The following is a 26,207-nucleotide window of genomic DNA, read 5'->3' as shown; positions in this document are numbered from 1 at the left end:
ATCATGTTAGATTGCTTCCATGTATATATTCAGTGCAGAACAGCACTTGCTTAATAGTTAATAATTTAATATATAAGCGTAAATGAAATCCATAAAAAATGTAATGATGGCGAGGTTTACTTCAAAAACTAGCTTAAAAAAGTCAAGCATTTATTCCTACGTGAATGTAATCTTGAATTTGATGTTATTGGGTATTTGAATTTGAAATAAGGAGCCAGCCCTGAAAAGCATCCAGCTTACTGCATTAAAATGTTGTATTGATCTACTCATCATAACATACAGCCTCCCAGAATCTCATTTATTACACTAACACACACAGACTCCATCTCCAACACAGCACACAAGAACAGACACCACACTATCAGAGTATTAAGCACTTAGTTTCAGCGCATACAAACATACTGGCTGGGTCATATAATCCATGAATCCTGCTAATATATTATTGCTTGGGCTGCATCCCGCTCTCCATAATACAAGGGATAGTGATAAGACAGAAGTCATACACACATACCCACACATTCACTCACCAAGTTGCCTCAGGTGTTATCAGTTAAATCAGCTAATTAGATTGCCCCCTTCTAGCATCACCCTTCATCCTTTCTGCCCTTAAAACAGCTCTTCTTCCGGGAAGCCTGCTCATTATACATCAGCCAATTAAAATGCACTGTAGGGGGTCAGAGGTCGTTGGTTAATCAATCAGAGGGAGCGGCGACTGTTGTAGTTATCAAATTGCGCTATCACCCACAAAGTGGGGAAGATAAGGATACACTTGTGAGTGCAGAGCAGTGGGGAGTCTGCAACACATTCTAGGTTTAGCAAAAAAAAAATACAAAAGGGACACAGTGAAGGTCTGGTGCAACTACAGATATTTTAGGCTTTAATGGCAAGTGGATTGGTCATCATTAATTTGTCTGCTAAAATGACACACTGTTACAAAAAAAGGAATATCTATGTAATGAGAGAGGAAGAGAGAACCAGAGAGTAAGCATGACAGAGTAAGCTAAGTTGCAAACGGAGCCACTGACTGAAACCAGTCAGCCCCACAAATTGAGATCAGATACTGAACAAAGGAAAAGCATGACTCCATCACAAGACAAGAGAGCAGTGCACAGACACTAATGCAGGCCTGCCCTGTTCTAACACAGAACACACAGTATTATCTGTCCATCTAAGCACTTTCAAGAGAAGACCTCTTAATAGAGGCTAGTGATAAATGTCAACTTGATGGTGGGGCAGTAGATTAAGTAGAAGAAGAGATAAATATTAAAAGTAGAGCCAAAATGAAGGACGGTCAATCTCAGCGTAGATTACTTCAGTGAAGTAATCATTCTGCATTGTTTAAACAGGTCAACATGCCACACTGCATCCTGAAAATATTCAGTGCTCAACTTTATCCAGATTTTGTTGATGTTAATAAATGTTTTGAATGAGTCAAATTCATTATTTTCCTCAAAATTCTACAAATAATTCCACACAATGACAGTGTGATAGATGTTTGTCTGAAATCTTTGTAAATGTATTAAGAATAAAAAGCAAAAACAAAAATTAAAAAAAGTAACAATTCATGATGCTCTGGTGCATCCTGTTTCCACTGATCATTGTTGAGATGTTCCTACAACTTGACTGGATTCCCCCTGTGGTAAATTCAGTTGAATCGACATGAGTTGGATAAGTGTGCACCTGTCTATATAACGTCCCACAGTTTGAGAGAAGGGCCATAGTCTTAGAGTTGACCAAGAACCGGATGGTCACTCTGAAAAAGCTCCAGGGTTTCTCTGTGGAAAGAGAACCTTCCAGAAGAACAACCATCTCTGCAGCACTCCACCAATCAGGCCTGTATGGTAGAGTGCCCAGATCGAAACCACTCCTCAGTAAAATCACAGCCCATCTGAAAGACTCTCAGACCATGAGAAACAAAATTCTCTGGTCTGATGAAACAAAGATTAAACTTTTTAGCCTGAATGCCAAGTGTCATGTCTGGAGGAAACCAGGCAGCAGGCCTTGCATATTTCAGCGAGACAATGCTAAACCTCATACTGCATCCATCACAACAGCATGGCTTCACAGGAGAGGAGTCTGGGCACTGAACTGGCCTGTCTGCAGTCCAGATCTTTCACCAATAGAAAACATTTGGTGCATCATAAAACAAAAAAATCCAGCAACAAAGGCCCAGGACTGTTGAGCAGCTAGTATCCTGCATCAGACCAGAATGGGACAACATTCCTCTCCTAAAACTCCAGCATTGGTCTCCTCACTTCCCAGACATTGACAGACAGTTACAATGGTAAACATTGCCCTGTTCCAACTTTGAAATGGTAAAATGTCTCAGTTTCATCATCTGATATGTTGTTTAGGTTTCTATTGTCAATAAAATATGGATTAATGAGATTTGCAAATAATTGCATTCTGTTTTTATTTACATTTTACACATTGTCCTATCTTTTTGAATTGGGGTTGTAATTCTATTGACTGGTTTTGATCCCTCGAGAAAAATGACAACATGTAACACATTGCACGCAGAGGCTTCCCAAACAGCAACACTTCCTGCAAGGCAGTATCAGTGATTTGTACTATCAAAGCACTAAGGGGAATGGTGGATAAAATAAAACAGCTGTGAAAGAGTATGACTGATGCTGTACATGACAGGCAGACCTCCGAGACAAGCAAGTAACACCTCAAATCCACTCCCCACTCCACAACACACACACACAAAGTTGCCAGCCTTGTACATTCAGAGCAGCATTTATCTTATGAAGATGGAGACCTAATCAGAAAATACACCTTACTGAAACTGGCTTCCTGTATGAGCACACTGAGGTACAAATCCTAAAACTTATGGCAAATGAAAACACATACACTTCACATAAGTAAATGAAAGGTGAAAAAAGGTATTGACAACATTGCAAAGGGAAAAAGGAAAGAGAGTGTACTGTGTATATAATTTTGGCATTTGTCATTTTATTCAACATTTGTTTAACCATCTGACTTCCTGAAGAGATATCACACCCTCGAGTTGACTTTCCTCTTCATGAGGTTTTATTATTTATGGCATGTTATAGTGATGTGATCGTCTCCCCCTGACAAAGCACATACACAAGCACCAGGCGAGGAAACATTTGAGAGGGCAGCAGTCTTCAAAAGGGTAATTAAATCACTGTGTTGTTTCCAATAGCCAATCAAGGCAGTCATGCAGGTAAAGTTTAAATCACTGCTATTAGAGGAGTTTCTGTAGCAGGGATAATTTGGGGGCCTCACAATTTATAAACACAACACACATGCATACAGTACGTAACACACACACACACCACTGCCTCAAGCAAAATCCACTATGAGACATCTGATGCACAGGAGGGAGGCTGTCTGCAGAAAGTGAACAAATCCACCATTCCGACACATCTGTCAACGCTACACTCAACAGAGCAGAGATGAACAGTCAAACCAGCCACTCTGTTTGACTGTTGACTCACTATATGGTTCTGATCCAGCTAAGTCCTCAACTTGAGTCAGTCTGACAGAAAGCACTAGAGACATCCACTACATCCAGTAGCTACTATCACTGTTCAGACCTGGCTTCACCTTTCCCTCTTTACCTTATCAGTGCACACGCTTCTCCATTCAGATGAACACATGACACCTTAACTGATATGTTGGCACATGGGCTACTCCCTGACCGGTGGTTGCGGGTGCGTGAGTAACAGGGAGTGTGAGACAGAGGAGGGAACATAGTGACGCGAGAAGCTGTGTTGTGAGTGAGCTAATCAAAGTGTACTATGCAGGGCCACCTCTCTGTGTGATTCAGACTAGATGACCCAGGGCCATAATTAGTCTGAGACTTTCATTCAGATAGCAGCAAATTAACAGACTTCATTAGGCTTTTCTCTCCTCCTCTATTCCTAATATACCAAGATCGTTTCTAAGTCAAAAACCTCTGAAATTGCACCTCCATCAGCATCGGCATCTACAACACACCAGTCAGTTGGTCTTTGCAAAGAAACTACCATACACTGCACAAAGAACTGCTCAGTGCACACATTCAAAAACAAATTCAAAAATCTAGACTGAAATTATTGGCAATACACCGAAGGATTCATAATAGATTAGGAGCCTCTGTTAATCGGTGAGTACTAGCCTTCAGGGATGTATTTTACCATTACCCCTATTCTCAGTGGAGTAGTGCCCTCTAAAGGCCTTTCCAAGCCCTACCAATGGCCTCCAAATACATGCGTGTCTGTGCATGTGTGTTGTAAAATGTGTATTTTGTGACTACAGTGTCATACCAGGTATGAAGCATTATTATCTCATTTTCATTTCACTATATGACAGCACCAGTCTGATCTGAACAGTTGTTAAGCCCACCCTAACATTTCGCAAGTCATTCAATAGATTGATGACAGCCTAAATAATTCATCTCGGAAGTTATTTTCTATTTTTTTCACCTTGTGCTGTTGCAAATATGTCTGCGTCCACCCCTTTGCCTGTCCTATATACACAAACCTACATGTGTAGATTTTTTTTAAAAACAAACAACCCCCCCCAAAAAAAATCATAGCAGTTGCGATAGCAAATATGCTTTTAACGAGTCAACCCATTACTTTCTGGATGTGAGAACATAAAAACACAAATTGGGAATAAATTGAGGTGCAGATGCTTGGGAAGCAGAAAGAAAAGACAGAAGAAAATAATGGAGGAGAAAAGGAAAGCAGAGAAGAGGATGGAGCACAATGAGTGCTCCTGTAGTAGAAAACATGACATGACATTTTGAAGCATTTACAGAAAGCATCGCAGATCCAGGTAATAGATGTGTAGACGACTGCTTACAATAAACATACTGTTACTTGAACCAATTTAGCAAAAGCATATCAGCTAATCTAACCAAAATGTGGATGTATTCTGGGCAATTTTCAATTATATATATATATAAAAATATGCCGGACATTGTTAGGAAAAAAAAAAAAAAAAAACCTCTGTACCATTTGATCAGATGTTCCTATTCAAAAACAATAAACCCAGCCTTTAATGATTCTGCATTTGATGGGATCTCTCATAATGGCACACATTTTCTGCAGCCGCATGAAAAGTCATTATAGAACTAATGGTGTTCTTCAAAATGTCACAGCAAAAGCATAAAGAGAGTGTGAAAACGGAGAAAATAGGGAAAACAAGCAAGACAGAGGGTGAGAGGGAGACACACAGGAGAGAAAGTCCATTTAATGTGAACAGATTTATACCAGTGGAGAGCAATACTAACTAGCAGACAGCATGAGATGGGCATCCTGCTGGTTTCCTCAGATACTCTGAATGATGACAAACTACAGTAGTGTTTGAAATCCTTTAAGATTTTCTGCATTTCTTCATAAATATAACCTAACACAGGACCAATTTCATAACTCCTAGGTAAACTTCATAGATAAAATTAAGCTAAAAGACAAAAACTATTTTTTTTACTTATTGTGGAAATTTTACAGATCTTAAATGTTTGTGTGGAAACTGTTAACCCATGCCCTTAAATCTAAATGCTGTGATCCTATTTTGCAGCTCCAACTTTGAGTAAAGATTTATAATAACAGTTTCATCGCACTGAACATTGCTTTGGATACATTTTAGCACTGGTTTGAACTGCCCTAAAGATCTTATGCTGCACTGTAGTGTTTGGTCTCGTTCAGGCCAAAAAGTCCTACATTGGTATCATCTGTCCACAGATCATTCTTCCTTCTGGGTTCATTTGCATGGCCTTAAACCGTAAAATGACAGGAAGGTTATTTTTGTAAAGTACTGGCTTCCTTCTTGCATATCTGTCACGCACACTGTGCTTTTTTCAGTGTTCTCTTGATTGTGTACTCGAGAACATTGATATTGGTCACTGCAAGACATGCCTTTAGTTTTCTAGACATTACCCTGGTTCCCTGTGTTCTCCCAAACTATTACACATATTGCTCTTGGTGAGATTTGTCTTGGTCCAGCTACTGAGGAGGGTAATAATAGGGTTGAATGTTCACCATTTGTACACGTTCTGCCTAATAACTGATGGAGTCTAAACTGTTAAGAAATTCTTGTGCAACCTTTGCCACACACAAACAAATATTAAAGACTGGAGCATTTTTCTTAGAAAATTCATGCACTCTTCTTTCATTTGTTTCACTGGTTGTGTAAAAATCTGATCATAATTTAAGGCATAATTATACATAAATAAATAAAAATTCACAAAGAACAGGGTTCACAAACGTTATAATGCCACTTGTATACAGGCTTTGAATTACTTTATCAACTACCTATGCCCACCCTTAGTGATCACTCACCATCGCATTCTTTTTAACCAAATGCAGCAGAGAGAATTATCATAATTAGGTCATTTAAGTATAAATGACTCCACATTCTCCAAATGAGATTTTTAATTTTTTGTAGCCTCTTTCAGGCATTAAATTAAAACAAAAAAATAATCACAGAATACACTGACTTTTTAATTCATCCATCTACACCTACTCTAATGCTCAGTCTCTTTATAATTCCTCTATGCTGCTGTCCACCAACTTCCTCAACTCATTTTGTTTCATGGCAACTCAAAAGCCTACAAAGTCCTCTGAACAGCAGGCCACAATAACCATTACTGTTCTAAGAAATGCACCCACCTTGCATTTGAGAGACCTATTAGCCATCACTATATAGATATGTTAAGTGGCTCAGATTTATAGGCAGTCTGAGGGTTATTAGAGGGAGACTGGCAGACGAGAAACACGGGTTTGAATGATCATGAGTGTTTAATGTGTCACATCAGTTTGAGCTTTCCAAGTCACGACAAGCTGTCAACTCTGACCATGGTCTTTACCTCCATATGGGAGTGCTCTCTTGATCATGTACACTCCTGAACCATCAGCATGAGCTAAACCCCTGCCCACACACAATCACCATTTCCATCAAGCACTACCCCCAATACGTCTGTGCAAGCTGACAAAACCCACAAAAACACATTTCCTTACCAGGCGATTATAATCATATGGAATTAGTCTGTCTAATTACTGCTTACAGAAGCCAGTTTGTCTTCTATCAACTTTGTCTTTCACTGGCTACATTGATCTGGACAGCTTAAACTTACTAAAAAACAACCTGAAAGAGCTACTTAGGGCCCATTTTTACTCTAATAAATATCAAATGTATTTGATGCACTGTATTCAGCCAACATTGTTTACATTTATCTAAATCCATGTTTTTAAACAGTCTAGAATTCCTTCAGCATGCTGCTCAAAAAAAACTATGAATGTAACTTTTGGATTATCAATGAGCACCTACTCTGATTGGCTGGAGGTGTTGCCTCTATGGTGTTTGCTCTCTATGAGCCAAACACAATACAAGCTAATAAATGATGCATAATATTTTAAAACGCCACCAGAGACATCAAGTGCTAACACCAGTTATACAGCAATATTTGTATCAAAATCTGATCCTTATTGTAAATAGAAAAAACGTGCTCGTGACCTAAATGTGACCTAAAGACGATATTGATGGTAGTGTGGTAGAATCATGTCTATGATTCCTAACAATGGAAACAGTTGCTTTTTTCCTTCCAAATGTAGCTGGAGGCAGTTAGCCTGGGTCTAGTGCAGATACATTGTACGGCTTAAGCCAAATAACAAAGCAGCAACTGTTTCCTGCTGTGCTTGTTTTAAAACTTCCCCAAGTGTGGTCAGTGTGTAAAGCACACTTCTAGATTTCTCATCCAACTCCTATGACCTCAGTGTAGCACAGGGCAGGAACGGATCCTGGAGTATCCAATTTCAAATTTGGGTGTGACCTCACAAGTACCACAGTTTTACCACGAGTTACTCTCAGAGGAGGAGATTCAAAATGCATCCAACTTAGAAATCAAGCAAGCACAATTCTCATAAGTTATTAACCAACCTGTACAGAGAATAACACTAATTTGTAGTAATTATCTTAAAGCACAATTAAGATGAAAAAGATGACAAACACAGTAAGTAAAGTGCCCCGAAAAAAACATTTTTATGCAGCATTTGTTTATAGTGTTTTTCAGCAGGATAGTGTTTGCCTTTAATACACAAGCCGAATAATCAGTTATTTTGCCATTTGTTGCTCGTTTAAACTATACTAATAATGTAAAACGGTAATTGACAATAATAACATCCTGCTAATTATTTTTTTGTTAATTAAGATCCTCATTAACTCTTGGCTTCTATTATACATTGTAGATGGACATACTGTAAGAAAAACAATAGAATATGGTTTAAATATCCACATTGTGAACAGAAGAGTTGGTAAAGACACATAGAAGATGACTTCACCTTTCTGTCATCAGATGGATGCAACATCATTGATCATTTTAACATATCAACTGAACTTTTCAGGTTTGTTAGGGACAATGAAGTTCTGTATGTGGATCTCTAATCACTTGTCATTATTATAGATCATGCCAGTAAACTGCAACAAATCAATGACATGAATAGACCGTTATGTAAGACATTTGATAGGATCTAAATGGAGAGCTGATGGTCAGGGTACGTTTTTACGAAGATTATCTAACGTATTAAAATGTATTCACCAACTTTTTTACTGTACTGGAAGAAAATGTAAATGCAACAGGTATAATTCGGACGACTTTTTTGCATAGGGCAGGTAGATTCTTGATTTATAAGCCTATGTTTAAAAATAGTAAACAACCATGTTAGTAGGATGAAGAGTCTTCAGCTCAGAAAACTCTAAAATATAGCACTTACAATCATGTCCTTCAGAATTGAAAATTAGTTATGCAATAGCAAGAAAAAGCAGAGCAACTTAAATATTCTAGGTAATATGCTACAGGGCAGTATGAATACGCAGTAGTTTTTAGGGAATAGAAGAAATAGAAGGTCTAACAATCCATTTAATAAGATTCTGAATGATCAGTGGTTAGAATATTTTACAAAGTTTTTATCTGACTCAAAATTTTAAATAGACGCTAATTTAGAAAAATTTGTAACCAATACATACTTTAAATAACCATCATGCTACAACTTTTAATCATGTAAAAAGCTGATCAACATCTCTAAAATCACTAAGTTAATGAGTAATGGTCTATAGTAATACCCCTGGAAAAGGTTGGCATCATTACTGAGATGCTGAAAGTGACATTACACATGTTTTATCAAGTTATGTCCAATTATGTTTCCTTTATATAGCAAACTTCTTGACACAGGTGGTTTCCTTGAGGGTATGTGAGAGGTTGTGTCTGTCCATGATATAAAATTGCTGACATTACAGACGAAGCTAACTACTTGATGTAGTTTGTAAATTTTTTTTCACAAAAATCTTGAACGGGAGGTTAGTGTCTTATGCAGAAGACATTAACTTAATTCATTAAGAAGAAGCAGGTTTTAGGTCGGATTACTAAACAGACATAATATTTTTATTATTTTCAGAAATGTATTACAAAGCAAAAAGGCACTTAAGACTTTGTAAGACTTTGATGGCATTCAACATGTATTTCACCATTTCATTTGTATTTTACGAAGAATATGAAGTAAAAATGAATTTTGTGCGCATTCCTAACACTGCATTTGCTGTTATAGATCTACTATTTTAAAACTAGAATAAAAAAAACCCACAGTGGCAACTGCTTTTATTATTTAATACACACACTCTCTATGTGTAGCTAAATAAGTCTTTGTATATACATGTATGCCAAAGCATACTGGAGCAGATGTTGCATGAGTCCAGATGCACTGCTAAGAAATAGGCTCCGCGAGACTCTGTTAATTAATCACACATAAAAAACAAGCTGATAAATGAGTTGATAAAAAGCTCTATTATACACACAAAAAACATGAAATGCAAGATCATGTAACACCATCAACAGGGAAATATTGTGTCTGTTGATATTTGTAACTTTGGTGAATTTCAGATAACATTTCAAGAAAAATGTATGCAGAAAATAGGCTAAATGAAAAGAGTGCCACTGGTGTACTCCAATATTTTTCTTCTGCAGCTTATGCTATGCGCTGTATATAATTGAGATAGATGTAATTATTAGCAGATGTATGTATCTTGGGCAGAAATGGCTGATTTTGTGATCTTTGAGAGTTTCATCTAATTGGATGTTATTTTATAGCCAGAAGAAAGCCTTAGGAAAGGGCACCTCTGTTTATTTTGTTGCTCATTTTCCGAGCACTATTGTGATAAATTTGTCTGCACTCTCTTGATAAAAAGAAAGTGATGGAAAAAAAACACGGTCTATGCCAAAAGTGTAGTCTCCATTAGACAATTAGGACAATTAGAATACTTAGACCATTACTGCAAGTATGATAAATTACATACATACAGTAACATGTAATGTTAAAATAAATGTAAATTAAAACTAAAATTCTAATTAATATAAACTAACATAAATGTTGTGTCTAGCAACAGATTTAACTTGAACAACTGCATTGTTGTTTCTTTTTTATGATCCACAACAAAAATTGAACAAAGAGAGACAGGGTGGAAGAGAGGTGGCACTTTACAGGTTTGTTTTTGCTGCATCCTCACTGCTGGTAGAACTGAATGAACACAAAAGACCAGATAAGACATGAGAAGTTTGGTAAAACGGGGACAGATTCCACATATCCCTTAACTCCATCTGCTTGTGTCTCTAAAACATTCTGTGATTTTTACCCTCTCTTCTTGCTAACACCCACAGGAAAGCTCTGCTATACATGTTTTATCTCCAAATATTGACACTGATGATCTCAAAGAGTTTCTCCAGAGGCTATCTGTGAAATCACAGAAACTGTGGAGTTCTGAGAGCTGTCAGCATTTCTCTCTGGGCGTCCACTCACTGTGTTGGCTTGTTTCGCCCTTTTTTCTTCTTCACTAAGAAAAACAGCTAAGTCAAAACAAATCACATATATTTTTCCCCCTTGGATTTAAAATGTTTGTTATTAAAGCGGTATGTATTTCAAAGAAATAAAGAGTTATAAATCATAAAAAGGTAAATACTGTAAATTATTGCATACTATGCAAAAGGGGAAACACATGGGGCTGGAAAGCACTTGATTTTAGGGTTAATTACTAAACTATTTCAAACAAAACATTGTTTCAACATTGGTTTATTTCTCACAGCATCTGTCTGTATGCCTGTCTCTCCCGTTCTAAATTATTATTAATTCTTCCTAAAACTGATGCTGTGTAAACACTACTAGGAAATGTCACTTAATACATGTCATTGTTAGCTTTAAAAAAGAAGCTGCACAACACAAACAGACACACACAACCACTACAATATGAAGCCTAAAAATGTCTAAAGGAGCACCTAGCTCACATTACCAACTTCTGCATCATTAGCCTTAACAAGCTATGTCAGCCTTTGTTTACATTATATGTGAAATATTGCTACAGCAGATGCAGGTGTCCCAATTCACAGATAGCCATTATATCTTACAGGCATGGACTCCCAAGTAAAAATACTTCAGAGCAGCCTCTACATGTTCAAGTCTTAACATTAGGAAACCAGAGATCATCATCATTAGGCCTGATCTGACTTACTTTTATCAGTTAAAAAAAAAAAAAAAAAAACTCTGCCGTATGACCTTTACCATAAGGCCAAGGATTAAAGATTGGAAAAAAAAAATAAAATAAACATGCAGTGAGTATTAAAAAAAATGGAAATAGAGGTCAATTAAAAAACAGCAGGGAAGCAAATTGAGTTATTATTAGCGTTTCTAAGAGTTGATAGCAACACAACAAACACAATTACAACACATTCACAAATCAGAATGTCCTATCTCTTTAAGAGAAGAAAATCAGAACACAGTTCATACTTGTCATTGAAGAAAAAAGCAATGTCAGGTCAGATTGTTTTAAAAACAAATAGATAAATAAATCATGTGCCAGATTCAGCTCATCCAGATGTTACACAGTCTCACATGAACTTCTATCAGTCCTGTGAAAGTTCAGAACAAATAGGTTGTCCCAAAAATCTGACATCTGACATTGCACCTAGAAAGTCAAGTGACCAGTGAACTGCATTCATGTGTTTGGTGGTGAAGAATTGTACTCCTGTCATATTTTAGTGAGGTCAAACTGAGGGTCCATTTTCTTCTGAATGAGTTAAAAACCACACAAACCACTAATTGGCTAATATTATTTCGCTAAATACTGTTAATTTTCTCTTTTCTAACTTTTACTTGGGTTAATTTTCCAAACTTATTTTCCACTCCAGCAGTTAACAAAGACAGCTCTGATTGATTCAAAATGCACTGCGATTGCCTGTCTATGATATGCCCTTCAAATTAGTATTTCGATAACCATATAGTTACCTATAAGGCACTCCTGACTATATACCATGTGTTTTCAAAGTTCATACAGGGCTTTACGGACTGAAAACTGTTAGGTGTTGAAAAGGTTTTATAATTATTAAACAAATATCATCAGGTCACTGTCATGTAGAGTAGCTAGGGCTTGGCAATAAATCTAATTAAATTGAATTGTGTTACACTACAAAGTAAATAAAATATTTTCAGTTATTTTATAGTAATTACTCAAAGACAAGCACCAGCAGTTGAATGAAAAGCTGCTACCATTTCCTTGGAGACCCCTAAACCTGACCAACATCCCTGGGTGGCAATGAGGGTCAGACCAGCTTAATACAGAGAGCTTTGCCAGCATCTGTGAGTAAAGAATATTGGCTTATCAATATTAACTGATATGAATTTTCTTGTGTATTTGCATATAACCCAAGAAAAAGTATGTCTACATAGAAGCCATAGCGTTGCCTACAGTGATCATCCTCCATTTGTGCATTGAAAGGTTTTAGGGGCAGTACAATGTGTAGGTCTCCCATGCTTTCAAAATGTTCAAACCCAAATGTGTATTTATTTCAGGTTGACATAACTTTTTGGTTTATTGTTCCACAGCTGCTCCTATTTTTATTCTTTACAATGCTTACAATATCTGAAAAGATAACAGCTTTCCTAGTTTGTTTTTTTTTGCTATTGATATTACACATATACCCAGTTACTATTGATCTACAGGTCTAAAGCACAAACACTAAATGGGGTTATAATTTCTTACTGGCTAAATAGAAAACCTGGCATGCCTGTCTGTCATCTGCAGGTTACAATGTAACAAAATGACATAATATTCTCTTTTGGGTGTGTAAACTGGTAAAATCATAGCTGCAAAATGAGGATAAAAGAAAATACTAACCTTTGGTTTCTGTTCCAGAGCAAAAATCAAAGCAGATCATGCAGCCAAGAAGACGTTGGAAGAGCATCAAACAATTAAGAAAAAGCAAGAAGAGAAGCAGAGACAGAGAAAACAAGACAAAGAGGAAAAGCTGGTTAGTGATGTTTGAAGAAAGCATTATTTCAGACACTTCAGTGTCAGCAAAAAGACAAGTGTAAGTGCTCAAGATAAAATATACAGTACAGTCCACAGAGCAAGATTTTGTATGATGAACAAAAAAGTGTCATTAAGATGAACTCTGACAGTTTATCTATATTAACTTGAAAAAGAAGAAACAGAAACTGTGATAGAGCTTCTTGTTATTAAAGAGAATCTGAATTGAGGTAATTAATGGAAATAGTCTTAAAGCTCTAGTGCTGCTGAGTATCTAAGCAAGTATTCTGAGTAAGTCCCTGGTGAATCAAACAATGAATTACACTGATGTAAGACATCACAGGTTAGAGCCTTGGTTTCCTGACTTAAGACCATAAACATTGACCCATTGCTCACTGCAAAATAAACATACTGACTTGCCCATGTGAAGAGTTTGTCCAGCCATTTTTAATGTAAACAATTCAGACTTTGGATATACAAAACTGAATTTAAAACATTTGTGATAGTTAAAAACAAAGCTGAAGTCCAGTTTCCTTGAAAACAGAGACATCACTATAAACGTGCTGATTTCTGCAGTCATACCATTGTTGCTGAATACACAGCTCAGCTAAGAATTTACTACAATAAATTACAATAATGATAGTGCTTATGTTTTACAGTTTACAGTTCTCTTACTTTTGAAATTCCTTGATGGTGGACTTCTCTCCACCCACATAGTCTCCATTCTCAGAATATGAGACAGTAAGTACAAAGATTGCAATTAAAGTTCTCAGATGCTAAGGGAACAGATTAAAATCCAGAGTTCAGAGGCAGGCACTGTAACATCATTAGCTATGCTTCATTTATAATCTGCGATTAATAATTAAAGTGAGATAACCCTCACTCATGGATATAATGATTAACTTTAGTTAACCCCTCACTATTCATTTTCAACCTGAATGCTATGTGGAAAGCTCTTTTACCAAGCTATAATACAGTAAGTGCTCAAAGAGTGGCCAGCTGAGGCTCAGAAGGCAGAGAGGCTTATCGCTCAACTGCAGTGTCACTGGTTCAAACCCCAATTCTTCCAGTCCGAATGTTGAAGAGTCCTTGAGCAAAATGCTGAACTGCAAAGTTGAGGGACAAGTTGCAAGCTGCTTTGGATAAAAAGTGTCTGCTACTGTAAATGACAAAATGTGAATAAATGAGACACTACACATCCTTTTTAATATGACAGCCAAACACTGTCAGGTGTGAGATGTCAGGTACTGACAGAAAGCTGTTTTTGTTAATTCAACAAGGTGAACTGAAGAATTTAGACACAAATTTCTATTTTAAACTCAACAGACTAGCAAAAGTATGTTTGTGCACCAGCTTCTCTAGTGAACATCATTATGGTTGTCTCCACATGACAAAATAGGTTTAGATTGGGAATATTTCATATGCGGTGACGACCCAAGAAATTCCCTCAAGGGAGATATTGCGTTCACAAGAGTAGGACAGGATGGACAACATGAAAACATAATGCCTTCACTTACAGCTGTCGACAGGAAGAAGGCATAAAAGTAAGAACTACAATGACCAGTGCAACACCCTAATTCAAATCATTTTCGTAAAAGTTGATAAAGACAGTATATCCGAGTAAATATGTGACAGCAGGAACAATTTTACTTGTTAAATATGAGCGCTTGTTCTGTTGCTAGAGTTATTGTCATTTTGCCTGTGTTAGTGAAAAAAGGCAATAAATATTGCATTGAACTGCTATTCATGTAAATGTGTACAAGTCAGATAGTGAGACCATCTGTGTTTATGAAAAAATTGACACAAAGATGATATGAGATTTAATCTCTATAATATAAACTAATACAACCTTTCAGCTGTTTACTTAAAAGGACAACAATATCACAGGAAGCCAATGAGAAGAAATAGGATTGCGTGCCCGGAGTTGCAACGACATAAACTGACCAGGCCCTCGAGGATTTAGTAAAGAGAAGGAAGAAGGACAATATTAAATGTGTCACCCATAAGAATGAGGCATTTTGCAAAGCCTAATCAGTCTTTTACCGAACTTAACTTCAATGTTACTTTAACCTAAAGAAAAACAACTGGAGTTCATTAGTCAAAAATCCAACTTGAGGTGCCAAATAATGTAATATTAAATTAATAATGTAATATTATTTCCATAAATTATATAGTATATTATCTGTAATATTACTTTGCCTCTGTCTGGTTTTCAGCAACATTTGTTTTAAGATTTATTTTGAAAACCAACAACAATAACAGTTCACTTATTCACTTGTTAGCTGGCAAGTGAGAAGAAAAAGCTCACAGCTAAGATAAAGCTGGCAGGACATACACTGTTATTGGAGGCATCAAGCTTTCAGCACGGGTTATACTCCCCTCTAGACTAATTATACTGTTTCCTTTAAATGGACCTAGAGGTGTTTGATGCTTACCTACCAGACTGAGGCGTAAGCAGCTACACAAATCACTAATGAGTTCAAACACACAAGATGCAGTCTATGCAACAATATTAGGTGTAGTCATGATTATTACATTTAGGAGGCTACAAAGAGAAATAAGGGCTTGTTATACAACTAGAAAAAGATTGTTCTTGTTTGGAATAAATAGCTTTATTAAAGAACATTTAGTTGACCTTAGATGCTTAACAGAACATATTGCAAAGTTGTGTAGCCAGAAGAAAGTATTTAAAGAATCAACACACCAAGTGCATATGGCACCACTAATGAGTAAAAAGAAAATGAGGAAAAAGAAACTTAAAAAGAGAAAAAAGAAACTTAAAGGAATACGTTTTCAAAATCTCCTAGCTATGTAGCTATAATTATACAATTACTGCGAGGACTTAACTTGAACATACTTACGCATACGCAAAAACACCCTCAGACAGATTGATAAAATAGATGACAGAAAGAAACATTAAAGACAAACACATATGAGTCTCACTCTTTTTTTCTGACTCTTTATAATATACATCTCCTTTAAATATAAGTTGTTACATACAAAAAGTTAGAATAAATAATTGATTTGTGCTGCTCTTGAAGAGCCTAATAATTAAGGGTTCTTTTAGCTGGGCCAATAAATGAAACTGATCTTCCTTGTGAGCAGATATACCGCTAAAGAATTTTAAAACAACATTAACAGGGGACCAAGAAAAACTTGCAAAGCCAATGAAAAGATGTCTGTATAGAAATAATGTCTGAATTTGTGAATGTTAAAAGGCAAGCACACTTCTACCTTGAGTAAAAACCCAATGGAATGCAGCCTTTCAAATATGATGAATCAACTGCCACAAGCAAGAACACAATTTACAAAGTTCATTCTACGTTGCTTCTATTTACTGCCTTCACCATGCAAAATGGGCTGTCAAGTGTTCTGTGCTTAATGCTACTCAGGAATTGCTCTATTAGACTAAAGACATAACCTTGCAAACATTACAGAGTGACATCCTCCCACTGGTTCATCCCTAATTGAAAAGTTCCATTAATTTTTATTGTTTAAGACAAGACATTTACAGTACATTTGTATCAAAGGTTTATAGCTAATGAGCAAAGACTTGAGAGAAGAGCCCGGAAATCAACTCACATTATTCAGTATTTAATTTTGTCTGCTCTGACCTGCTCGTTCAAAAGTAAAAACACCCATTTATTGCAATTTTCTTGCTGAGGAGATGTGTTAAAGTGGCACTAACCCTTTGCCAAAATCCACATCCCACTCTGAATACATAAACAGAGGAGCCATAAAGCATATTTCCATTGTGAATATAATGCATTGGTAGTCAGTGAAATGGGTTTTGCTCTACCAAATGCAGTAATATAAATTCTGGCTGAACGTGTAGTTCTAGACTCATCTTAACACTTTAATACTATAATAAATATAAATAAATAATTACATAGTTTACTCTATTTTTATTCACACTTCATTAAGTTAAGGTCTGCCAAACTACTACCGTGACTGACTCAAAACAAACTGTTTCCAGTCGCTAACTCTACAGTTTGTATACAGGACGGCAAAGAAAATGACAGCAAGATGCACAAACATTGGAAGAATAAGGAAGTTTCAAGGGATATAAATGTTATAAATACTTAATGTGAAAAACTGAGTAAATATTGTTTTATACTGTGTCCTTTTTAATGTTTAATGTTGATCCAGATGCTGCTGCTCTTAAGTGAGATGAAACATGATGCTACATGGCTTTGTTAATAAGAAGACAAGCCCACATGCACGTAGGCTTAGATATACACTAACTGAAGCACAAAGGCAGCAGAAACTAGGTCCAACAGCTCAACCCACCAGTTACGCTGCTACTGCAACCTCCACAGGGATGGGAAGAAAGGGGAGGTAAACAGTTGAGAGAAAGGGCTCAAATCATGTGAAGGGTTTGATATTAGTCAAATGTTTTGTTCTTTTTTTATGCAAAAATCTAAAATGCATTATCCATTAGCAATAAGAAACCAGATAGCAAGCATAATGCAATGCAGCAGCACTTTTGAACGTTCCTCAAAGGAAGAGAAGCATATTTCATGATTACTATACAATAAAATGCTGTGTGTATTTGTGTGTGTGTGTGTGTGTGTGTGTGTGTGTGTGTGTGTGTGTGTGTGTGTGTGTGTGTGTGTGTGTGTGTGTGTGTGTGTGTGTGTGTGTGATCATAAGCAAGCTCTAGGTAATTACCAGAAAAGTATGATTGCCTGCTGGTGGACATCCTTCCTTTGCCCTTTCCAGAGAACACCTGCTTGACTGTCTGTCTACCTGTTTGCCATTAACATCTGCCTCCATTATTCAACACACTGACGATAGAGAGCAAGGGTGCACTGGTGTGTAGGGGGATCTTGTGTACCTTGAGTGGAGCAGCATAGAGTTGTGACAGGTAGATAACACCTGGATGAATAATTCAAATTGGTGTAAGCTAGCTGAGTCAGTGACAAGACCAGAAAGAAAATACAAGACATGTGAATAAATCATCAGAGAAGGGACTAATAGACCAAGCACAGGAGACGACAAGACTGATAACATCTCTTGCTACCTGCTGCTCTAGCTTTAATCATTCCAACAACCTCGTACATGAATATTCCAGATCTTGCCAGCCATACTAATGTGTAAGAATGTAGTTTCATAGCATCTCGTATGGTGTACCAGGGGAAAATTATCCAGAAGAAAAACTCAGGAAAATAAGTGGTGCGTGTGTTTTACTTGTTCAACATGTGTGCTGATACTACTATAAACTATTTACTCGCTTCTATTGCACGTACAGTGATGAATTATTGTACATTTAAATTATTAAATCTTTAAAGTTATACATTTCAATTCTAAACAAATGATAAAATATTATTCAATTTGTACATTTAAAACTGTGAATTGTAAATTGCAGGGAAGTCTCCCCTCACTTAGACACATCTGTTCATCCTCCTCTCTGCTCTGGGCATGTGAAGCAGCTGAGCTTCGCCCATGGCCACAAAAAGCAGCAGAGTTTTCAAATTGCAGCAGGAACAACTATATTTTCAGGTCCGCTAATCTTACTAACTGTTCTTTTCAAGTGCCAAAAAAATGCATTCAGTTTAGTTACTGACACAGATGCACTAAAATAATTTAATTAGTGGCAGTGTAGGCTGCAGATATAGTGACAATGGTGACAATGATTGGCCTAATTAATCAGCTGACTGATCAACACCCAATCGGGCCACCACTACACTGAACCACAACTTAGTTGCTCCCAATGAGTACAAGCCAGTTGCATACCAGTTTCCCCATCTGTGAGTGAGTGTGCGCATGATTGTGAGTGTGAATGGGAGAATGAGAATCAGTGTAAAGCACTATGTGGACCAATATGGTAGGAAAGCACTATATAAGTGCAAGACCATTACCATTTACAACCTTGAGGACTCTTATACAGCAAGGACTCCTGACTGCAAACTGCATTAGATCTGATACTACAACTACTAAAAAGCAGAGAGGAAGAGATACCATGTGAGAAACTACAGGCATTAGGTACAAAAGTATTTTAAGTAAACTGGGCATTATTTCTACACTGTTTATAATTTCTCCATGTAACTGTATTATTACTAATTATTACTAAAATATGAAGATAGTATCCTCATAGTTCTTTTAGTTAACTAAATTTTACTCAATAGATTTAATAGAAGACATACAAGCAAAAAAGTTGCCAGTTGAACTAAAGAAGGTACTGAAGCCAAATCTGCATTATAGTTCATTTACTATTTATAAGAATCCACCTTTGGTACAAATGCAGAGGAAATTGGACCAAAGTGATAACATCTATCATGCATTTATCACTACCCATTCTCTTAAAGTGATTAAATCAGTTTGTTTGCTAACAGTACCCTAGAGGGTTGGTATAAACACAAACTTACTTGCATCTCCTCAAAGACAACAGACAAATTCTCACAAGAACAGATACAGGTATATAGATGCTGACAACATAAAAATAGAAACAAAAAGAGAGTCTGACCTGTTCTTTGTGAACCAAAAGTGAGAGCAAATCTGCTGAGCAATTCTGGTTTTGCATATTGGTCCTCATTGGCCAACACCCAGAAACAACCCTCTGACATCTCCTGGGGGCGAATCTGTAAACAGACGTCCACAGTTCAGCACACTTTGTTACTTGTCAATGTAAAGGAAATGCATTGTTTTAAAGTATTACAATATAGTACATATATATTCTAAAATGTTTTTATTTATTTATTTATTTATTTTAAATTGTATAGCTGTACCACACCCTCACATATGGCTGTGTTTGGGAAAAAGTTTCCGGCTTTTGATTTGTCCCTTCAGGGGTTAGCACAGCGGAACATGTGCCGCACGTTAATTTAGCACGTATTGTTACGCCAGGTGCCCTTCCTACCTCAACCCTTCCATTTTATCCAGGCTCGGGACCAGCACCAAGGTGGCTGGGCAGGGCCACTCCTGGTGGGGTGGGATTTGATTCCGAGGCCTTCTGCAAGGACTTTTCAAACTTACTCTAGTCCACCAATTTTTTACAACAGTATATGGTTTTTTAGTTCTGTAAGTTTGGTGCAAACAGACAAATTTCAGTTGGTATGGTAGGATTACAGAAGAATGTTCATTCAACTGCCATAGCATTAGAATTGTTACTTAAATTTTAATGCTGCACCTGGTGGCTCAGTGGTGCAGTACTGGGTTGGGATTCAGAAGGCTGTGGGTTAAAATCTCACCCCACCAGGTGGGGCTCCGCCCACTCACCAAGAGCCACAGCTGTGCAATAAACACAAATAAAGGTCCTCTTCACATTCTCCGAAAATGTTAATTTGAAATTTCAAGCATATGGTTTAGGATGCACAACATCTGTACCAATGTACTGTACATCTGACATATTAATATGACTTGTGTGTGAACTAATATTGCTCTGCAGAGAACATCTGTAGAGGTACCACTGAACTTGTTCTGACAATAGCCTCTGATCATCTGTTATTTTCAATTATTACTGGCTTGGCACAGAGGTAGGGAGTTGTTTTCTAACTCTTAGAAAAACATCTGTACTCGTCCAGTGCTGCCAATAAACATCAGGAACAAAGTAGAAAGCAGAGAAAAGGGACACTATAAATACCTGGCCTAAATTTTCAGTTTCATGTTCCAAACTTTTTGCTAACCATAATTCAGCACAGCAGGAAAACCCCCTTGAACAGAAATCTGCAATTGCACCACTCCAATCAAGTACAACCATCAGCAAGATTAAATCCACCTGGTGGTTTTAATACTCTGGTAGATAGCGCCAAGCAGTAAAGCTTGCTGCACCTGAGAGTGTGTAGCTGCAGAGCGGTCAGATCGCAACATTAAGACATCCAGGGGGTATTTATTTTGTGGCTGATTAGTGTATGGTAAAAAACCCTTTAGCACTGAAGTTTCTGCACTTTATTGAAGAGATTGTTTGACTTTTGAAAACAAGGCTTTTCCATATTAGAAACTTTACCTTGGACCAGTTGAGGCGCTTTATAGAAGTCTCAGGCTTGAATTCCTTCTTAGGCCTGAGGCCATAAGGCAGCGCATGGTGAGGGGGAGAGCTTAGAGCACCTCCAAATCCTAGCGGGGGTGGAGGGGGAGCACCAAATGAAGGAGGCAGTCCAGGTGGAGGAGGTGGGGCAGGACAGCCGGGTAAAGGCGGAGGTGGAGGCGGAGGGGGTGGCGGCGGCACCCCAGGTGCTAGAGCTGGAAGTGGAGGCCCAGATGGTAATGTTGACATAGATAATGGCTGTCCAATGTGTGATGAGGACAGACTAACAGGTACAGCTCCAAACTGCAGACAGGAAGAAGGAGAAACCACATATGATGACATACAGTGGTACAAAAATCTGCTCATTTTATGCACAGTGCGATGTTTATTTATCCTAACTCTGAAAAATGATCGTACCAAATTGTCATTTAATGCATTTTGATTAGTCCACACGCAATAATATTTTTTAGAAATTTCTACCAAGTATCAGGTCCATCATATTTCTTGGTGGGATATAGTTTGAGCTACTTTTATGACCTTAATGGAATTCTTCCACTTTTATAGACATTTGCATTAAATTACCTTTAACTGCATTTCTGAAGCTTCAACAAATTAAAGTAATTAAAGAGAATCTTTTGAAAACCTTTTTTATTATATTGTCGTTTTACTATAGTTGGGTTGGGTATAGTAGGGTTTTTGTGGCTTTATTCAGAAAAATATTACTTTATTACGGGTTACTCTGTTTATTTCTGGTATGACGTTTTGTTTAAATGTGTAGAACAGGACCACAATATGTCTTCTTGTCTACTACCACTGTGCTACAAATTTCGTTTTCTCAACCATTCAGGGACCAAATGCAGTTTTTTTTTTTATTATAACTGGGCCTACAACACTTTGTAAATTATATCATAAAGAGCAAATGGCGTATTGATCCATGTTTCAGTTTTAGATTAAAGACGCACACTAAAGGTCAGGACTGGCTAAATTAACAAGTGTGCGTGTGTGATGGTGGGAATCAGACTGACACAGCCACAGCTGGACAAAAACAGCGAGACAAAGCATCTCTGTGGGGGTACCTGCATCGGCTAAATGTACCACATTTGAACCAAGGTACTATTTGAGTATTCATTTTGTGTTTGTTTACTCAAATTGAAAAATTATCGGGAAATAAAAAAGAAGTTCTCCTCTCTGACTAGGGCATAGGAGCAACCCTCTGGAGTGTTGGTGGGGGCTGATGAGAGGCCCAGTAGTGACGCTGAAAGGGGTTGTCAAAATAAATTGCTTTTAGAACATTTTCCTCTTATGGGATAGAGAACAGAGAATTAAAAAAGGCCAACATGGAGGACTGGTCAGTGTTCTCATTAGACTTAGTGTCAGCTAGCCAGTAGAGCAGCCTCCATGTCAAACCAAACTGCAGGCTCCAGTGGATAAAACCCCAACCCATATCCCCATCCCACACAACTCATAATGAAAAGTAAAAAAGAAAGTTCTAAGCTAGATTGTGCAGGGATGCAGAGTAAGCAAATCTAGTGTTCTCTTAATTTCACATCGTTTACAGAATAAGCACAATTTACAAAAACACAGATATAAAGTTGATGTACCTGTGATCTGAAGGCCTGCAGCTCGGTTTGGAGTTCAGCTATTTTTTTGTCACACTCAGCCAGCTGAGCTTGTGCCTCCTGTCTGCTTAGAAACTCCTCGTCATACTAAAATAAAAAAAGATACACAAGGAAACACAGATCTTCAATTCATGTAACCACTAATTTTGTTAAGCGCTATTCATTAAAACCCTTTCACTCTACAGTAGCATAACAGGGCCGTTGTGGATGAGCTTGTAGGGGTGTCAACCATAAACAGCAGGGTCAGCAGTTTGATTCCACGCTCCTCCAACCCAGATGTTAAAGTGAGGTGTTTAAGCAAGACACTAGTCATAATAGTTGCTCCTAGTATGACTTGTATGTTGCTTTAAATAAAAGCATCTGCCAAATGAAATTATTTCATAGAGTTATTTATACAATGTTACCTTGATTTCTTTCATTTACTGATTAAATTTAAACCTTCTGCCACTTGTTCATTAATTTAAAAAAAACGCTTCAAGTGCCATAAATACGTGAAAATCAGTGATCCATCCAATCTAATCAGGATGTACAACCTGCTGCTAGACCAAGTTCCAATAATCGTAACAGCCAATCTATTTGACTTCACTAATTTTGCAATTGTATGTGTCTACTGAATGTATCCATGACTTACAGTGACAAGATTTTAAAACTTCACTACTTTTCCTAAAAGTAGTGATGGGTCAAACAATACTGAAGTGTGAGACCGCCGCAAGTAAGGGCAGTCGTAAAGGACTGAATTGTCAAGTTGTGCTTATTGGGAAGTGGTACTTTTGACTGTATTTGTGCTGAAAGAAGGAGAGGAGACTTAATTTGGTGCTGTTTGCATTAGTTCTTGTTTCGTCGTCTGATATTTATGTAACCATTGAGAAAAAGGAAATGTTCTTCAGTCTGGGATCATTAATAAGGTTAATGTCTTCCTTTCTTGTTTCCACTTTTGCTCAGTTTTCATTTGAGTTAATTATGTTCAAATTCCTTTCTGACGAACTCTTAATTTAATAATTATTTTTTTCTCCACATGAATTAACTTAATATTTTATTTGCAGGTAAAATGTGGGCTCTTGTTCACAGAGCTGTCTTACTTTCACAGGAGCACTTCATCAATGCACCTCTATAAAGCTTGTTTTAAAATGTATAGGTACTGCTGCCTAATCTGCACTTTGTGTAAGACTTTTCCTCAAAGCGCTTTACACTGCGTCTTATTCACCCATTCGCACTCACAATCTCACACACACACACCAATGGGGGAGCTGCTACGCAGGCTGGCCAACGCTCATCGGGTTCAGTGTCTTGCTCAAGGACACTGACATGTGACTGGAGCAGACAGGAATTGAACCAACAACTGCAAGACTGGTGGACAACTGCTTTACCTTCCTGCACCACAGATTGTGCACCACAGATCACCACAGATCTTAAAAGGCTCAAACTGTTAACAGTTTGAGCCTTTTAAGATAAAGGACAGTAATTGTTTCACAGAATGGCAACAATTCCTATTATTTAAGGCTCAATTTTAAAAGCAGTATTTCTGATTCTGGAAGAAAAAAAAAAATCAGAGCAGTTTAAATTAGTAATTTTCTGCAGTGATGACTGCAGAATCTTTGGCTTTTTTAGGTTAGTCCCCAAGAATTGCCAGTGTAGGTGGTCTAGTGGATATGTAAGGAGATAAAAATCTAAGCTGCTTTTGTCAATACTTGCCTTTTGTGCCAGTTCTGAAGCTCTTTGTTCATACTCATCAATTCGGGCTTTGTCCACACACACCTCTGAAAAAACACAATGAAAAACATTTACACTTTATTTAACCATCTGCATTGTAAAAACCCTCTGCAAAAGGGGTGGGACTTGCCTAAGAGGTGGCTGAAGTCAACATCTAGCCGCTTTCGGTAGCTGAAGTCTGGATCAGTGCCACTACGGTGAAGCACAATCTGAGACACACACTCTTCAATGACCTTAAAATACTGGGGCCTGAGGGTCAGAAGAAATGACAGGTGAGAAATTTAATATAAATATTTTGTAAAAATAAAAAAATGACAGTTTTAATCATTTAATTTGGTTTATTTTAAACTTTTAATCTGTTCCACGTAACACTGTTCCTTTGTAACAAAGCTGTTTGCTGGAAAGCTTCAGGTGTGAGAGGAACTGAACTGTCTGGAAAAAAGCAGTAGACAATTTAAATAACTTTCATAGTTATGTTTGTGTAAGCAGTCAGAACAGTCAGTTACATAACTTATATCGGAAATACTAATCATAGCAGTAGTTGGGGGTACCTACTATCACAATGGATTAGTGAGACAAATATATATTTATATAAGTTATATACAAGCTATTTAAGTAAATACCATTCATACAACAGATAAATTCTGAGTCTGGCTAATAAAAGAAATAGACTGTATTCAGAAGGTATTTTAGAAAAAGGTTTACCACCACAATGGGGTCAATGTCTGAATAAAGAGCACAAATAGATAAAATAATAATATTAATATTAATAAATAACTTAGAATAGGCTTGTTTTCAGTAAATTAGCCTGTGGTTCTTTGTTATTACACTGTACATGACATCAAAGATAACAAAAATGACTGAAGAAATTCAAACTCAAGTCTCAAGAAGTTCAGAAATTTCAAACCATTACATTTAGTCATGATGCCATGGTGAAAATAAATAAGAAAAACGTGTTTGATAAATATCAAACAGAAGTCTGGCAGGGCTGGTATGTAAACTTGCCTGAACCCACCTGAAGGCAGGAGAGAGCTGTTAATGTTAGGCTAAACCTCTCTGCCATTCCTAGTTGCAGCTGCTAAGATATTATTGAGGTAATGTGTGTGTGTATTTTTGTGCAGGGCACTCTTATGCCTGCATTAATGCCTACAAAACAGATGTCACATTTTGGCATTCATAAAAACACCACCATTAACTTTTGATAATTTCAAAACAAGAAAAATGATCTGACACACCAGAGCAGAGTGGCAGACACTTTAGGTGTTGTTTTTGGGGGGAAGAATAACTGCAGGTGATGCATTTCATATTCTTCGGATTAGAGCTCTGTCTTTTGATCAAGACAAGGTTTAACTCACATCCAGCTGTGAGTGAACCAACATAAAATAAGCCTTTGAAAAGTACCATTAATAGGAGATGAGAAATACTCTGGAGTCATAGTTGCTGTAGATGGCTTGGAGATGAAAGAGACAGCATTCTCTTTGTTAGTCAATGTCATTGAGAGGGTTTAAGGCAGAACGAGTGAGACCTCCGCAAACATAAAATCTTCGCCCATGTTCAAAAGGTGCTTCTGTGAGCATTCGTCTAAGATTTGAGATTAAAATACTTTATCT

General features: G+C 37.2%; 1 protein-coding gene across 3 annotated transcripts in view; it reads right to left on the bottom strand.

Moving 5' to 3' along the window:
• Positions 1 to 26,207, bottom strand: part of LOC137122815 (protein diaphanous homolog 3-like) — a 149,720-nt gene that overhangs the window by 92,788 nt on the left and 30,725 nt on the right. For all 3 annotated transcript variants that reach the window (XM_067496141.1, XM_067496140.1, XM_067496142.1), the window contains exons 12-16: positions 24,728 to 24,846; positions 24,580 to 24,644; positions 22,870 to 22,974; positions 21,248 to 21,571; positions 19,769 to 19,883 (exon numbers count right to left, since the gene is read on the bottom strand). In XM_067496141.1, coding sequence (XP_067352242.1) covers positions 19,769 to 19,883; positions 21,248 to 21,571; positions 22,870 to 22,974; positions 24,580 to 24,644; positions 24,728 to 24,846 — 728 coding nt within the window. The remainder of the gene's footprint in view (positions 1 to 19,768; positions 19,884 to 21,247; positions 21,572 to 22,869; positions 22,975 to 24,579; positions 24,645 to 24,727; positions 24,847 to 26,207) is intronic.

Source organism: Channa argus, chromosome 2 (genome assembly GCF_033026475.1).
Source record: "Channa argus isolate prfri chromosome 2, Channa argus male v1.0, whole genome shotgun sequence".
Classification (NCBI taxonomy): Eukaryota; Metazoa; Chordata; class Actinopteri; order Anabantiformes; family Channidae; genus Channa; species Channa argus.
Note: the sequence above shows the minus strand (reverse complement) of the source record. Positions and strands in the feature narration are given on the sequence as shown.